General features: G+C 49.2%; 2 protein-coding genes across 2 annotated transcripts in view; both read left to right on the forward strand.

Moving 5' to 3' along the window:
* ICE2 (interactor of little elongation complex ELL subunit 2) overlaps positions 1-5,213 on the forward strand; it is a 62,867-nt gene extending 57,654 nt beyond the window's left edge. Inside the window, exon 15 of the mRNA XM_060259898.1 lies at positions 4,728-5,213. Coding sequence (XP_060115881.1) covers positions 4,728-4,931 — 204 coding nt within the window. The 3' untranslated portion in view covers positions 4,932-5,213. The remainder of the gene's footprint in view (positions 1-4,727) is intronic.
* The window catches only part of ANXA2 (annexin A2), a 100,974-nt gene that overhangs the window by 14,147 nt on the left and 71,156 nt on the right, over positions 1-15,671 (forward strand).

A 15,671-nucleotide genomic window follows, 5' to 3' on the forward strand; every position in this document is an offset into this window, starting at 1 on the left:
CAGGATATAAATCCAATATTTTCATCTACCTCACAGGGTGTCTGTTGTGGGGGAGGAAGGTAAAGGAGATTGTGAGCCGCTCTGAGACTCTTCGGAGTGGAGGGCGGGATATAAATCCAATATTTTCATCTACCTCACAGGGTGTCTGTTGTGGGGGAGGAAGGTAAAGGAGATTGTGAGCCGCTCTGAGACTCTTCGGAGTGGAGGGCAGGATATAAATCCAATATTTTCATCTACCTCACAGGGTGTCTGTTGTGGGGGAGGAAGGTAAAGGAGATTGTGAGCCGCTCTGAGACTCTTCGGAGTGGAGGGCAGGATATAAATCCAATATTTTCATCTACCTCACAGGGTGTCTGTTGTGGGGGAGGAAGGTAAAGGAGATTGTGAGCCGCTCTGAGACTCTTCGGAGTGGAGGGCAGGATATAAATCCAATATTTTCATCTACCTCACAGGGTGTCTGTTGTGGGGGAGGAAGGTAAAGGAGATTGTGAGCCGCTCAGACTCTTTGGAGTGGAGGGCGGGATATAAATCCAATATCATCTTCTTCTTCTTAAGCAAGTTGGGCCACCCCTGGTCTGGAGCAATAGAACAAAGTGGGAGTCCAGTGGCACCTTTAAGACCAACAAACTTATATTCAAAGTGTGAGCTTTTGTGTGGATGCACACTTCCTCAGCCAAAGTGGAATGAAACTTGCCAGTCCATACATATAAAGCAGAGGTTGAACAGCCAATTAGTATACAAGCATACAGTATAATGAAATCTTTTAACAAATTCAAATATAAAATGATGCAAGATTACATAGCAGGATCAATTTACATGGTGATACAGGCCACAGACCCGAATAATCTGTCCAGTGACTTTCTGAATCATTTTATACAGTGCTATCCTATTGCCCAGGTAGAAAATTCAGTTGACTTCCAGCACCCCGACTACATGATCCTCACATTAGGGACCAAAAAAAAATTAAGCATTCTATTTGTTTACCAGCCACCCGATTTTCCAGTGAGCACCTTGTCTGAATGGACAGAGGAGGTCTCAGATGCAGTGCTGACGAAACCCAGACTTATAATTCACGGGGACTTCAGCATTCATCCAAGAATTCCTCACTGGGGCCAAACCAGGATTTTATAGCTTCTTTGCCTTGGGTCTCTTCCAAATCATGACCGATTCAACCCATGAAAGAGGGTCACACCTTGGATTTAATCTTTTGTGCCAAATCTTTGAGGGCAGGTTCGATTTCAGGGCCGGAGTTTTGTCCCGAATCACGACTTGACCACCGCCTGCTCAAAACCAAGGTGACCCCAGCACCGCACAGAGAAAGGGGCCTTGGTTAAACAAAAGGAGAGTGCTTTAGCATTGTCTGAAGCCAACACAACAAAAAGAACTGAAATTTTTATGCAACTCCGATTTTTAGACAAAAAACAAGAGTCGTACGTTCTTCCTTTGGCTGGAGCTGTATGATTACTCTTTAATTCAGGGAAACATTACTTTGAAGTCCTGGATATAAACATATAATTTCATGTGGGTGGTTTCATTTCTTCTTTCTGTGTTTTTTTTAAAAATCAACCAAGGCAAGCAGAGTGCAGACTCTCTTCTCGTCTCCATCAGCGCAAAGTCTGTGCGTGTGTGTGTGTTGCAGGATGGCAGATGCCCCTCTTGAAATCACTCGTTGGTCACTTCACCTTAGCCCAGTATGATCTGGGCTATCTGGGACTTTCTAGAGTCCCAGGCAGAGAACATTTCTCAGCCCTTGCGTCCCAAAATCAGTTTGTTGGGAGTTGTCTGGAACTGAACCTGAGATTTTCTCTTAACCTGGGGCATGGGGGGGGAAAGCCCTAAACTTTGCACCACTTTCAGCTCTTCTGTTGTAGGGAAATATTCCTGCACCCCGTTCTTATCATGAAACGCTTTAAAATGCACTGTTCATTTTATAGAGACATTTGTTCCTTGTGCATCACCTAAATCCTTGGTTTTGCAGGTGGATCTGAGACGTTTTATATGTCTCTTCTCCTTTCAGGTCCCTCTAAGGCAGGGGTGGCCAAACTTGCTTAACATAAGAGCCACATAGAATTCAATGTCAGTCATTCGAGAGCCACAAGACATGAACGTCAGGTATGGAAGAAGAAGACTGCAGATTTATACCCCGCCCTTCTCTCTGAATCAGAGACTCAGAGCGGCTTACAATCTCCTATAACTTCTCCACCCCCCACAACAGACACCCTGTGAGGTGGGTGGGACTGAGAGAGCTCTGACAGAAGCTGCCCTTTCAAGGACAACTCTGCCAGAGCTATGGCTGACCCAAGGCCATCCCAGCAGCTGCAAGTGGAGGAGGGGGGAATCAAACCCGGTTCTCCAAGATAAGTGTCCGTGCACTTAACCACTACACCAAACTGGCTCTCCACTTGAGAGCCACAAGACAGGAAGGAAAGAAGGCAAATAGATGGAGGGAGAGAGAGAGAGGTGGAAAGAAAGCAACTTTAAGTGCACCCACCAAGCTATTGGCTGGCTTGGCTTAGATAATTGATTTAAAGCAACAAATGCCTTCTCCAAGCTGGCCAATGAGGCGGTGGGGGCTTCAAGAGTCACATAATATGTGTGAAAGAGGCACATGTGGCTCCCGAGCTGCAGTCTGGCCACCCCTGCTCTAAGGAAATCACCTCTAAGGTGGCCAAATTTTGTGCCTTAGTTTGTTTAATAATGCAACGCCTAGTTAAATATTTTTATTGACAATGCAAGTAACATGGAATTTACACAGCAGACTTGGGGGAGGGGGCAGCTACAACCAATATCTCACCCTCACCTTTGTTGCCCTTGGCTGTGGGCTCCACCTGCTCCTCTCATAAGCTGGAGCAACTAATGTTCCTTCCCTCCTTGAGGAAGGGGCTGTGGCTCAGTGGCAGAGTCTCTGCTTGGTCTGCAGAAGGTCCCAGGTTCAATCCCCAGCATCTCCAGTTAGAAGGACCAGGCAGGAGGTGATGGGAAAGACCTCAGCCTGAGACCCTGGAGAGCAATGGAGAGAGGCCATAGCTCAGTGGCAGAGCCTCTGTTTGGCATGCAGAAGGTCCCAGGTTCAATCCCTGGCATCTCCAGTTAGAAGGACCAGGCAGGAGGTGATGGGAAAGACCTCAGCCTGAGACCCTGGAGAGCAATGGAGAGAGGCCATAGCTCAGTGGCAGAGCCTCTGTTTGGCATGCAGAAGGTCCCAGGTTCAATCCCTGGCATCTCCAGTTAGAAGGACCAGGCAGGAGGTGATGGGAAAGACCTCAGCCTGAGACCCTGGAGAGCAATGGAGAGAGGCCATAGCTCAGTGGCAGAGCCTCTGTTTGGCATGCAGAAGGTCCCAGGTTCAATCCCTGGCATCTCCAGTTAGAAGGACCAGGCAGGAGGTGATGGGAAAGACCTCAGCCTGAGACCCTGGAGAGCAATGGAGAGAGGCTATAGCTCAGTGGCAGAGCCTCTGTTTGGCATGCAGAAGGTCCCAGGTTCAATCCCTGGCATCTCCAGTTAGAAGGACCAGGCAGGAGGTGCTGGGAAAGATCTCTGCCTGACACCTTGGAGAGGCGCCACCGGTCTGAATAGATGATACTGACTTTGATGGACCACAGGTCTGATTTAGAGGAAAGCAACTTCATGGGTTCGTGTATGATAGGGGACAGGCTGTGGCTCAGTGGCAGAGCATCCGCTTGGCATGCAGAAGGTCCCAGGTTCAATCCCCGGCATCTCCAGTTCAAAGGGCCAGGCAGGAAGTGATGGGAAAGACCTCAGCCTGAGACCCTGCAGAGCCATGGAGAGGGGCCATAGCTCAGTGGCAGAGCCTCTGCTTGGCAGGCAGAAGGTCCCAGGTTCAATTCCTGGCATCTCCAGTTCAAAGAGCCAGGCAGGAGGTGATGGGGAAGACCTCAGCCTGAGACCCTGGAGAGCAGCTGCCAGTCTGAGTAGGCAATGTTGACTTTGATGGACCAATTCAGCAGTCTAATTCAGTGCCTGGCTCTCTTATCTGGGAGAGCCGGGTTTGATTCCCCACTCCTCCACTTACACCTGCTGAGATGGCCTTGGGTCAGCCAGAGCTGTCCTTGAAAGGGCAGCTGCTGTAAAAGCACTCTCAGCCCCACCTACCTCACAGGATGTTTGTTGTCGGGGGGAAGGTAGAGGAGATTGTGACTGCTCTGAGATTCAGAGTATAGGGCGGGATATAAATCCATAATCTTCTGGAAGCTTCATGAATATTCATGAGTGATTGAGGTTTAGAAATCACTGACAAGAGCACATTAATGTAACTGCCTCATACCAAACCAGATCTTTGGTCCATCAAGGTCAGTATTGCCTACTCTGACTGGCAGCAGCTCTCTAGGTTCATAGGCAGAGGTCTTTCTCACCAACTGCTATCTGCTCCTTTTAATTGGGGATGCTGGGGATTGAGCCTGGGACCTTCTGCATTCCAAGCAGAGGCTTTTCCACTGAGCCACAGTCCCTCCAAAGAGCTGAGCATGGAACTGGCATCTTCTCTGTTTCAACCCTGAGTTTCTTAGGCAGGTGGGTCTTTTAGACAACCTTCATAGCAGCGTTCCATACAATATTATTTGCTGTGACCTCAACCTCTTCAGAGCAGGAAGGGGGGGGGGAGTTTTTGGGTGCAAATGTTTGGGCAGAGTCATCCAGAAACTTTCTTGCTTCTATTCAGATGTGAACTGGTTTCCTCTTTTCTTTCCTGTTCTCTTCGCTCCTAGATGTCACACCCAGACACACCTAACCACAAAAAGCAAGTTTCCATGGAAACGAACAGCAATCACAAGTCAACTCAGCCGTTTAGGAAGCGACCGGGGCCTCCACGGAACAAGACAATGATGAGAAATATCTACAGGCAGGCGAACAGAGGGCCAAACTGGAAATTCTGGAAACAGCCAAAGAGAAGCAAAGATGAACCGGCTTAGTCATGTGGCAGCAACACAGATTGGAGCTGGGGGGGGTGGGGGAAGAGTGTAATTTATTAATAAACGAAGAAACAGTCGCCTTGGGGGGAAAATCCCAAGATGGCTGGTCAGATCCACAAGACTGCCTTCGGGCGCTGTTGCAGCAGCTTTCCTGTAATTAGAGAAATCAGATTACAACCTCCGTTTACTCATGGCAAGCACACACTCGAAGGAAAGTATGTTCACTTGTCTGTGGGTTACCAAGGCAAGGTGTAACAAATAAAATGTGAGCATGCTTTCGAAGAGTCCAGAGGTTATTTGGGGGGGGGGGGGCAGTCGGTCTCTCTCGCTTTTCCAAGTCGCGGTCGAAAGACGGAGCAGCGCGGCTTCCAAACAGCGGGTCGCAATTTGAGTGGTACCACGCTTGCATTCGGCGGCAGACCCCAAAAGGGAGGAAGTGAATTTTCAAGCTCCTTTCCCGCACGGCACAAGATGGCATCGCAAAGCAGAGTTTGGCATGAAGCTTTTACGAAGGAGCAGGGTGGTGTGACCTGCAGAGACGAGGGGGGGAGAGAGGTGGTTTGGAAATCACCCACCCCAAATCTCCCAAGATTCCCTAAGCCAGCGGGAGCCAACGGTAGCTCTCCAGATGTTTTTTTTTTGCCTACAACTCCCATCAGCCCCAGCCATTGGCCATGCTGGCTGGGGCTGATGGGAGTTGTAAGCAAGAAACATCTGGAGAGCTACCCTTGGCCACCCCTGTCCTAAGCTTTCGGAGACTTCGGGTGGACTGGTTTCTGTTCCTTCCCATTTCCTGTGTTTTCTTCCCCTTTGATGCTTGACTGCTGTCAACATTCTGCCCCGTAGGACATTTTTATTCCCATATTGTTAGGGTTCCCCCTCCTTTTTTTGGTTAGTTTTCTGCATCATTTATCTGCACAGTATGGGGATCCCCTCCACCTTGCCAGTGGGTCGCGCCACTTTGTAGATACGGAGGGGCCAGACAATTCAACGTTAGATACGGCTTTATTTATTTATTCGTTTAGAAACTGGCTTTCTCTCGATGGAGCCTCAAATCGGCTTACACAATTCTCTCCTCCATCTTATCCTCAAAACAACCTGTGAGGTAGGTCGGGGGGAGAGTGCGTGACAGGCCCGAGGTCACTCAGCGAGCTTCCAAGGCAGAGTGGGGGGTTCGAACCAAGATCTCTCAGGTCCTAGTCCCACATTCTTGCATCACCCTGGCTCTCTCCAGCGAGAATGGAAGCGGCAATCCAGGCCCTCCGGTTCATTCTTAGATATAGAGACTGTTTGTGACCCGCTAATTTCTTTCATTGATTCTCTGCTCTTATGATGACAGTCTTAAGAACATAAGAGAAGCCATGTTGGATCAGGCCGATAGCACATCCAGTCCAACGCTCTGTGTCACACAGTGGCCAATATATGTGTGTGTGTGTATATATACATATATATATAACTGTTGAGCATCAACAGTTCATTAATAAAACAACAAAAGAACAATGGTGTTGATTATAAACAAATGCAACTCTAATTAACTAGAACTGAAGGAGCCCCGTGGCACAGAGTGGTAAAGTGGCAGTACTGCAGTCCAAGCCCTCTGCTCACAACCTGAGTTCGGTCCCGGCGGAAGCTGGGCTCAGGTTGCCGGCTCAAGGTTGACTCTGCCTTCCATCCTTCCGAAGTCAGTAAAAGGAGTCCCCAGCTTGCTGGGGGAAAAGCTTAGATCAGGGGTGGCCATTGATAGCTCTCCGGAAGTTTTTTTGCCTACAACTCCCATCAGCCCCAGCCAGCGTGGCCAATGGCTGGGACTGATGGGAGTTGTAGGCAAAAAAACATCTGGAGAGCTACCGTTGGCCAACGCTGGCGTAGACTGGGGAAGGCAATGGCAAACCGCCCTGTACAAAGTCAGCTAGACTAATTCGACGTCACCCCAGAGTCAGAAACGACTGGTGCTTGCACAGAGGACTACTTTTACCTTTAATAACTAGAACACCAGGTTATCCATATCTGATATGACAAGAGATCTGGCTTCAACATCTGTCCCCCTATTGATTGCCGGGGTTGATTCAGCTGATCTGGTGGGGCCAGATGGGTGTTCCCTACTTCCCTCACCTCTCTGTGTGCATTTCTCCTGAAGCTGCGCATTTGGAGGGAGAAGATGACCATCCCAGAAAGGGGTGTACTGTTCTTCAGTCAAGGATCTATGATATAGTCAATAAAGTTTTATTTGTTTTACAAGTTGGATTTTTAAGCCATCTTCCTCTGCACGCACAGTAAACAACAAAGCACATTCGTAAGTTTAAAAGTTTAAAACGATATAATGCAGAGTTAAAACTTCCAGATGGCACTGAAAACTTCAGATTGTACCACTGACCTCGCGGATGGAGGCAGGAAACAGAAGGGAAAAGGGGAGTGCCGGGCAAGGTGGAACCCATCGGGGTCCTCAACCAAAAGCCTGATGGAACATCTCTGCCTTACAGGCCCTGCAGAGCTGCATTGTGTCCTGCAGGGCACGGATATCATTCTTCAGAGAGTTCCACCAGATTGGAGCCTAGAGCTGAGAAGTCCCTGACTCGACGTTCCCTCGAAGCTGCAGAGTACTGTGAGCAAAAATTCTACTCGGTGAGCTACTGGCATGAAAGTTCTGAGCTCCTGCATAAATTAATGTGCTCTGGGGCCATCCTTCCTGAGCTAAGACGAAAAGGTGTGAGCTGGAGGCTAAAAATCTGTGAGCTAGCTCACGCTAACTCAGCGTAGAGGGAACACTGACCCTGACTCTGGTTGAGGACAGTCAGATAGTTCTTGGGCTGGGGGGTCACCAGTAAGTTCTTTTTCTGCAGAGCATAATGCTCTTGGTGGGGTGTAGAAGGAGAGGCAGGCCCAAAGATATGTAAATCCCAGACTGTTAAAGGTTAATATCAGAACCTTGAGAGCCTGATCTGGAATTCAAGACTGCATGTTCCAGGAGATATCAGATGTGCGATTTTCCTTTTTTTTTCCTGCGCATGTGATACCAATAATCTTTTTAAAGCTACGAATCAACATTTGGATGAAGCTTTCTGCACCCTGAGCCAGCATAGGGCCCAATCCACCAGAGACATTCTCTGACCACCTCGTTGAAACAAGGCAGAGTTGTGAAAGAACCTCTATGAACCTTGCTTTCGTGGACTTTGGCCGTATGTATATTTACTTATTTATTTCATTTACAGGCCACCTAGGGGGCTTACATAATTTTCCTCGCCTCCATTTTTATCCTCCCAACTCCCCTGTGAGGTAGTTTACAACGAGACTGTGTGACTGGCCCAAGGTCACCCAGCAAGTTTCCATGACGTGGGAATTTGAACCTGGGACTTCCAGATCCTCAGCCCGCACTCTAACCACTCCACCACCCTGGCTGGTATCGATGAGATTTTCCAATACCAAAATCTCTTGGGCAAGCCCCGCCTATGTGTGGTTTCAACACCACAAATTTAACGAGGAATCATTAATATTTATAGTCGGCTAGACTAATTCGACTGTTAAAGGAGGGTGGAGGGGAGGCGGCTTCAAAGCAAAGCTGCATTTGAAACGCTGGTGAGTTGGTACTTGGAGGTACCCCTTTGTGAGACGGGAAATGCCAACGCCTCTTCATTCATTCACTGCCTTGTGTACATCCTGTTGCCATAGCAGACAGACTTTTCCTCTGCTCCACGGAGCTGGCCTGCCTCCCCTTAATGACTGGAGCAAAGTTTGTTTAGCGCCATTGCTAAATAGTAAGATCCTCCATTCAAAGCCGCAATCCACTATTTGACCTCCCCACGAGAGAGATTGTTTAGCCATGAGTCATGGGCTAGATAACAGAGGGTGGGGAGCGAAGCAGGCATTCAAGCTCGCTGGAGTGGGAAAAAGAACTACCCTTAATAATCAAGCAGTTGTCTCCGCCTGCAAAGCTTTTTTTTTTTTTTTGCTTCTGACTTCATAATTTAACCCTCATTATATGCCATGTATTTAAGAGTCCCGTGGTGCAGAGTGGTAAAGCTGCAGTACTGCAGTCCTAAGCTCTGCTCACGACCTGAGTTCGATCCCGGCAGAAGCTGGGTTCAGGTAGGCGATACAAGGTTGACTCAGCCTTCCATCCTTCCGAGGTCGGTCAAATGAGTCCCCAGCTTGCTGGGGAGAAAGCGTAGATGACTGGGGAAGGCAATGGCAAACCACCCCGTAAAAAGTCTGCCGTGAAAACGTTGTGAAAGCAACATCACCCCAGAGTCGGAAATGACTGGTGCTTGCACAGGGGGACTACCTTTACCTTTTTTTTATATATGCCATGTAGGCAGAAAGTTTTGCTTTGTGTTGCTTCTCCCCACCCCCACCCCACAAACACACTTTTCTTTGAAGGTCAGTCTTAAGATGTTTAGCCTGGAGAGGAGGCGGCTGAGAGGTGATAGGATCACCATCTTCAAGCACTTGAAGGGCTGTCATCCAGAGGATGGGGTGGAATTGTTTTCTGTGACCCCGGAAGGTAGGACCAGAACCAATGGGTTGAAATTAAATCAAAAGAGTTTCCGGCTCAACATTAGGAAGAACTTCCTGACCGTTAGAGCGATTCCTCAGTGGAACAGGCTTCCTCGGGAGGTGGTGGGCTCTCCTTCCTTGGAGGTTTTTCAACAGAGGCTAGATGGCCATCTGACAGCAATGAAGATCCTATGAATTTAGGGGGAGGTATTTGTGGGTTTCCTGCATTGTGCAGGGGGGACTAGATGACCCTGGAGGTCCCTTCTGACTCTATGATTCTATGATTATAAGATCTTGCTTCTGCTTACTGATAGAAACACCTTGGCTTCTGTAAGGAACAGGGCACATTTAGTGGTGGCTCCTATTTCCTTGCACCCTCTTCCGAGGCAGAGAGTAACTTGGAGTTGGAGGAAACCATTTTGGGTGGCGACTTCGTGCTCATCTTTGTGACTGGTTCCTCCCCTTCTGTTCCTCATCTCCTAAGGAAGAAAACTCCCAGGGCCAATAACTATATTAAGGCAGATTGTAATTCTTGCTGTCTGCTCTTGAGGGAAGAGAGTGATCTTTATCTGGCCTTGCCCTAGACAAAAAGGTGCTTTCCTGTTCTGCAGGCTGCTGGCTCAAATAATCTTGATTTTAAAAGTATTTTAAGGGCTACCCTGGGAATAAGCACTGGGTTCCGATTGCCTGTAGAAAGACGGGGCCTTGTTCTTTCTCTGCCCTGCCTCTTTCTCCTCCTGGGGAGGGTTGGCTTCGGAAGGGCCTGGCCACAGCTGCTCCCATTCAAATCAGATCAGCTCCTTTGGGCCAGTCGTGTCTTGCAACGGATTGAGAAATGTATTGTTGCAGTAACGGAAGTCTTTATGATGGTGTTTGCAGAGCGCCTTTTAGGCTGGGCAGCAGCAAGGACTCTTGGCGCTTGGCACTCAGTCCTTGGAGTTCTCCCAAGAAAATGATTGAGTGCTTTTAAAGTACCAGGAACCCGCCCACTGACCTGGCTGCCCAATCTCAGAAGCTAAGCAGGGTCAGCCCTGTAAGGATTTGGAGGGGGGACCACCAAGGAAGCCCAGGGTTGCTACGCAGAGGCAGGCAATGGCAAACCACCTCCGTTCAGCTCTTACCTTGACCTGGATGGGCCAGACTAGCCTGATCTCACCAGATCTTGGAAGCTAAGCAAAGCCAGTCCTGGTTAGTCCTTGGATGGGAGAGCACCAAGGAAGTCCTGGGTTACTACGCAGAGGCAGGCAACGGAAAACCGCCTCTGAACATCTCTTTCCTTAACTTGGATGGCCCAGGCTAGCCTAATCACATCCTATCTTAGAAGCCAAGCAGCGTCAACCTTTCTTAGTTCTTGGATGGGAGACCACCAAGGAAGTCCAGGGTTGCTACGCAGAGGCAGGCAATGGCAAACCACTTCTGAGTGTCCCTAGTCTTGGCTTGGATGGCCCAGGCTAGCATGATCTCATCAGATCTTTGGAAGCTAAGTAAGACAAGCCCTGGTTAGTACTTGGATGGGAGAGCACCAAAAAATTCCAGGGTTGCTACGCAGAGGCAGGCAATGGCAAACCACCTCCGTTCAGCTCTTACCTTGACCTGGATGGGCCAGACTAGCCTGATCTCACCAGATCTTGGAAGCTATGCAAAGCCAGTCCTTGTTAGTCCTTGGATGGGAGACCACCAAGGAGGTCCAGGGTTGCTACGCAGAGGCAGGCAATGGAAAACCGCCTCTGAACATCTCTTTCCTTAACTTGGATGGCCCAGGCTAGCCTAATCCCATCATATCTTAGAAGCCAAGCAGCGTCAACCTTTCTTAGTTCTCGGATGGGAGACCACCAAGGAAGTCCAGGGTTGCTATGCAGAGGCAGGCAATGGCCAACCACTTCTGAGTGTCTCTAGTCTTGGCTTGGATGGCCCAGGCTAGCCCGATCTCAGTGGAAGCTAAGCAAGGCAAGCCCTGGTTAGTATTTGGATGGGAGACCACCAAAAAAGTCCAGGGTTGCTACGCAGAGGCAGGCAATGGCAAACCACCCCTATCAGTGTCTTCCCTTGAAAACCTTTCGGGGCAGAGGTCCATCAGAGGCTATTAGCCACAGTGTGTGTGTGCTTGTGTGTATGTGTACATATATATATACACACACACACACATATTGGCCACTATGTGACACAGAGTGTTGGACTGGAGGGGCCATTGGCCTGATCCAACATGGCTTCTCTTCTGTTCTTATGTGACACAGAGTGTTGGACTGGAGGGGCCATTGGCCTGATCCAACATGACTTCTGTTATGTTCTTCTGTGACACAGAGTGTTGGACTGGAAGGGCCACTAGCATGATCCAACATGACTTCTCTTATGTTCTTCTGTGACACAGAGTGTTGGACTGGAAGGGCCACTGGCCTGATCCAACATGGCTTCTCTTATGTTCTTATGTGACACAGAGTGTTGGACTGGATGGGCCATTGGCCTGATCCAACATGACTTCTCTTATGTTCTTCTGTGACACAGAGTGTTGGACTGGAAGGGCCACTAGGCTGATCCAACATGACTTCTCTTATGTTCTTCTGTGACACAGAGTGTTGGACTGGAAGGGCCACTGGCCTGATCCAACATGGCGTCTCTTATGTTCTTATGTGACACAGAGTGTTGGACTGGATGGGCCACTGGCCTGATCCAACATGGCTTCTCTTATGTTCTTCTGTGACACAGAGTGTTGGACTGGAAGGGCCACTGGCCTGATCCAACATGGCTTCTCTTATGTTCTTATGTGACACAGAGTGTTGGACTGGATGGGCCATTGGCCTGATCCAACATGGTTTCTCTTATGTTCTTATGGGGCAACCATGAGTCGTCAGTTCTTAGAAGCTAAGCTGGATCAGCCCTGGTGGGAGACCAGACCACCAAAGAAGTCCCAGGTGGCTACATAGAGGCAAGCAGGGGCAAATCACATCTGAAAGTCTCTTCCCTTGAAACCCCTCCAGAGTCACTCGAGGGCAGCTGAGACTTGACATGTTTTGCCCCCAAACTGCCTGCTCGGTTGAGGCTGCTTCTTGAGTCAGCCTGTGAATTAAAAATTAGTAAATTATAGGGGTAAATGTTTTTATGGAAACCAGCAGATCAGGCGTCTTCAAATATACATCTTGTATTTGTAATAAAGTGTTAGGGACAGGTGGCTCAGTGGAAGAGCCTCTGCTTGGCACACAGAAGGTCCCAGGTTCTATCCCCGGCATCTCCAGTTGAAAGGGCCAGGCAGGAGATGATGGGAAAGACCTCAGCCTGAGACCCTGGAGAGCCATGGAGAGGGGCCATAGCTCAGTGGCAGAGCATCTGCTTGGCATGCAGAAGGTCCCAGGTTCAATCCCTGGCATCTCCAGTTGAAAGGGCCAGGCAGAAGGTGATGGGAAAAACCTCAGCCTGAGATCCTGGAGAATATGGGGAAGGGTTGTGGCTCAGTGGCATGCAGAAGGTCCCAGGTTCTATCCTCGGCATCTCCAGTTGAAAGGACCAGGCAGGAGGTGATGGGAAAGACCTTAACCTGAGATCCTGGAGAATATGGGGAGGGGTTGTGGCTCAGTGGCATGCAGAAGGTCCCAGGTTCTATCCTCGGCATCTCCAGTTGAAAGGACCAGGCAGGAGGTGATGGGAAAGACCTTAACCTGAGATCCTGGAGAATATGGGGAGGGGTTGTGGCTCAGTGGCATGCAGAAGGTCCCAGGTTCTATCCTCGGCATCTCCAGTTGAAAGGACCAGACAGGAGGTGATGGGAAAGACCTCAGCCTGAGATCCTGGAGAATATGGGGAGGGGGTGTGGCTCAGTGGCATGCAGAAGGTCCCAGGTTCTATCCCCGGCATCTCCCGTTAAATAGATCTGGCAGTAAGTGACATGAAAGAGATGGTATTTGTGAGTTTCCTGCATTGTGCAGGGGTTTGGACAGATGATCCTGGAGGTCCCTTCCAATGCCATGATTCCATGAAATGCCAAGGATTCACATACAAATCCATATCTACTCCTTCACACCTACATTTTTCTGTGCATCCAATTAAGTTGAAAGTGGCTTTGTTTGTTCATGCATTATAGGGGAAGGGGCATGGCTCAGTGGCAGAGCCTCTGCTTGGCATGCGGAAGGTCCCAGGTTCTATCCTCGGCATCTCCAGTTGAAAAGGACCGGGCAGGAGGTGATGGGAAAGACCTCCGCTTGAGACCCTGGAGAGCAGCTGTAAGTCTGAGTAGACAAGACTGACCTGTATGGATCAAAGATCTCATTCAGTATAAGGTACCTTCCCCTGTGTTAATGTGCCCATTCATTCAACACCCTTTGGTTTTGGCCTTGAAAGGAGCCTGCTGTTGTCCTAGAAGGCAATCATGATGTTTGTCGATATTCCGTTCTAATTTTATTGGTTTATACGTGCGCACACACATATATAATTTATAGCATTTGCTTTTTAATCTATTGTGCCTTTTCCACGTTGACCGTAAGCTCTATTATAAATCCTCAGATACACCAGTTCCACTAAATCAATACTAGCCCGCACGGTATGGGTTATTACCAAGCTAATTATGTGAAGTGCTTTGGATGCGTTGTAGCGTTACGTGCATTATTGTTATTAGCAATCAGATTCCTCCTTACTCTGGGTTTTCGTGCATCAGGTTTGGTTTTCGGCGCTGATGCTAAAAGCTGGCACTATGGACGAGAAAGCAGCATTGCTTCTCAAGAATCAATATCGCTAATGGATCCCATCCCTCCCCACCGGGGGAAAAAAAAAAACACCCACGGGATCAGGCACGATTAAAGATGTATGCACCAGCAGCAAGTTGCCCGGGTGAGAAACCAGCTGTCGAAGATGGTTGCAAGTGAGGTGGGATCCTGCCCGAACTTGCCTCCAGCTCTTTACGGAAGGTCTGTTTGCTCTCCAACTTGGAGCAAATGCTGGGCCCACCTTCTTTGCCGGTACTTGCAGAGTTTTGCCTACAGGATGCCTGCATTGGAGACTCAACCACTGAGCCCTCGTTAGCAGGAGATGGAGGGGAAGGGAGATGGCTTTCACCAGCAATTGGGTGAGCCAAGGGACCCCTTTTGTATGTTTGGTTTCCTGTTGTGAAGACAGCACTGGAATATTAGGCCGTCATTGGAATCTTTTGCCTGTTGCAAATATTTTGCTTGAGTAGAGCAGGGCCCTCCAAAATGATACCCCTGGGCATCATGAAGATGAAGATATTGGATTTATATCCACTCCAAAGAGTCTCAGAGCAGCTCACAATCTCCTTTCCCTTCCTCCCCCACAACAGACACCCTGTGAGGTGGGTGGGGCTGGAGAGGGCTCTCATAGCAGCTGCCCTTTTAAGGACAACCTCTGCCAGAGCTCTGGCTGACCCAAGGCCATTCCAGCAGCTGCTAGAGGAGGAGTGGGGAATCAAACCCGGTTCTCCCAGATAAGAGTCTGCGCACTTAACCACACTTAACCACTACACCAAACTGGCTCTCATGGTGCCTGAATTCTTAGTTCTAGTGCTTAGTTCTCATGGCCCTTTCTTACATGCCCAGGGAAATGCTGATTGCCACTTTGGGGTCAGTCAGCAATTTCCGTCCAGGCCAGTTTGGCCAGGGATCCTGGAGGGTTTTGCCATCTTCTGGGCATAGAATCATAAAATCATAAGAGTTGGAAGGTACCTCCAGGGTCATCTAGTCCAACCCCCTGCACAATGCAGGAAACTCATAAACACCTCCCCCTAAATTCACAGGATCCTCATTGCTGTCAGATGGCCATCTAGCCTCTGTTGAAAAACCTCCAAGGAAGGAGAGCCCACCACCTCCCGAGGAGGAAGCCTGTTCCACTGAGAAACCGCTCTAACGGTCAGGAAGTTCTTCCTAATGTTGAGCCGGAAACTCTTTTGATTTAATTTCAACTCGGTTCTGGTCCTACCTTCTGGGGCCACAGAAAACAATTCCACACCATCCTGTAGATGACAGCCCTTCAAGTACTTGAAGATGGTGATCATAACACCTCTCAGCCACCTCTTCTCCAGGCTAAACATGCACAGCACGGAGCAGAAGTCACTGGGTCTGGCGGGGGGGGGGGTATTTCTGAGTTTCCTGCCTTGTGCAGGGGGCTGGACTAGATGACCCTGGAGATCCCTTCCCACTCTAGGATTCCATGACTCTTTCCTGGGGCCAGCCAAGTGTTTTTAGAAATGGGCAGGGCCAGGTGGGGGGTTTGCCCCACAGAGGTTCTGAGTAGCCACCGGAGATTCACTGG

The sequence above is a fragment of the Heteronotia binoei genome, chromosome 19, assembly GCF_032191835.1.
Source record: "Heteronotia binoei isolate CCM8104 ecotype False Entrance Well chromosome 19, APGP_CSIRO_Hbin_v1, whole genome shotgun sequence".
NCBI classification, from domain to species: Eukaryota; Metazoa; Chordata; class Lepidosauria; order Squamata; family Gekkonidae; genus Heteronotia; species Heteronotia binoei.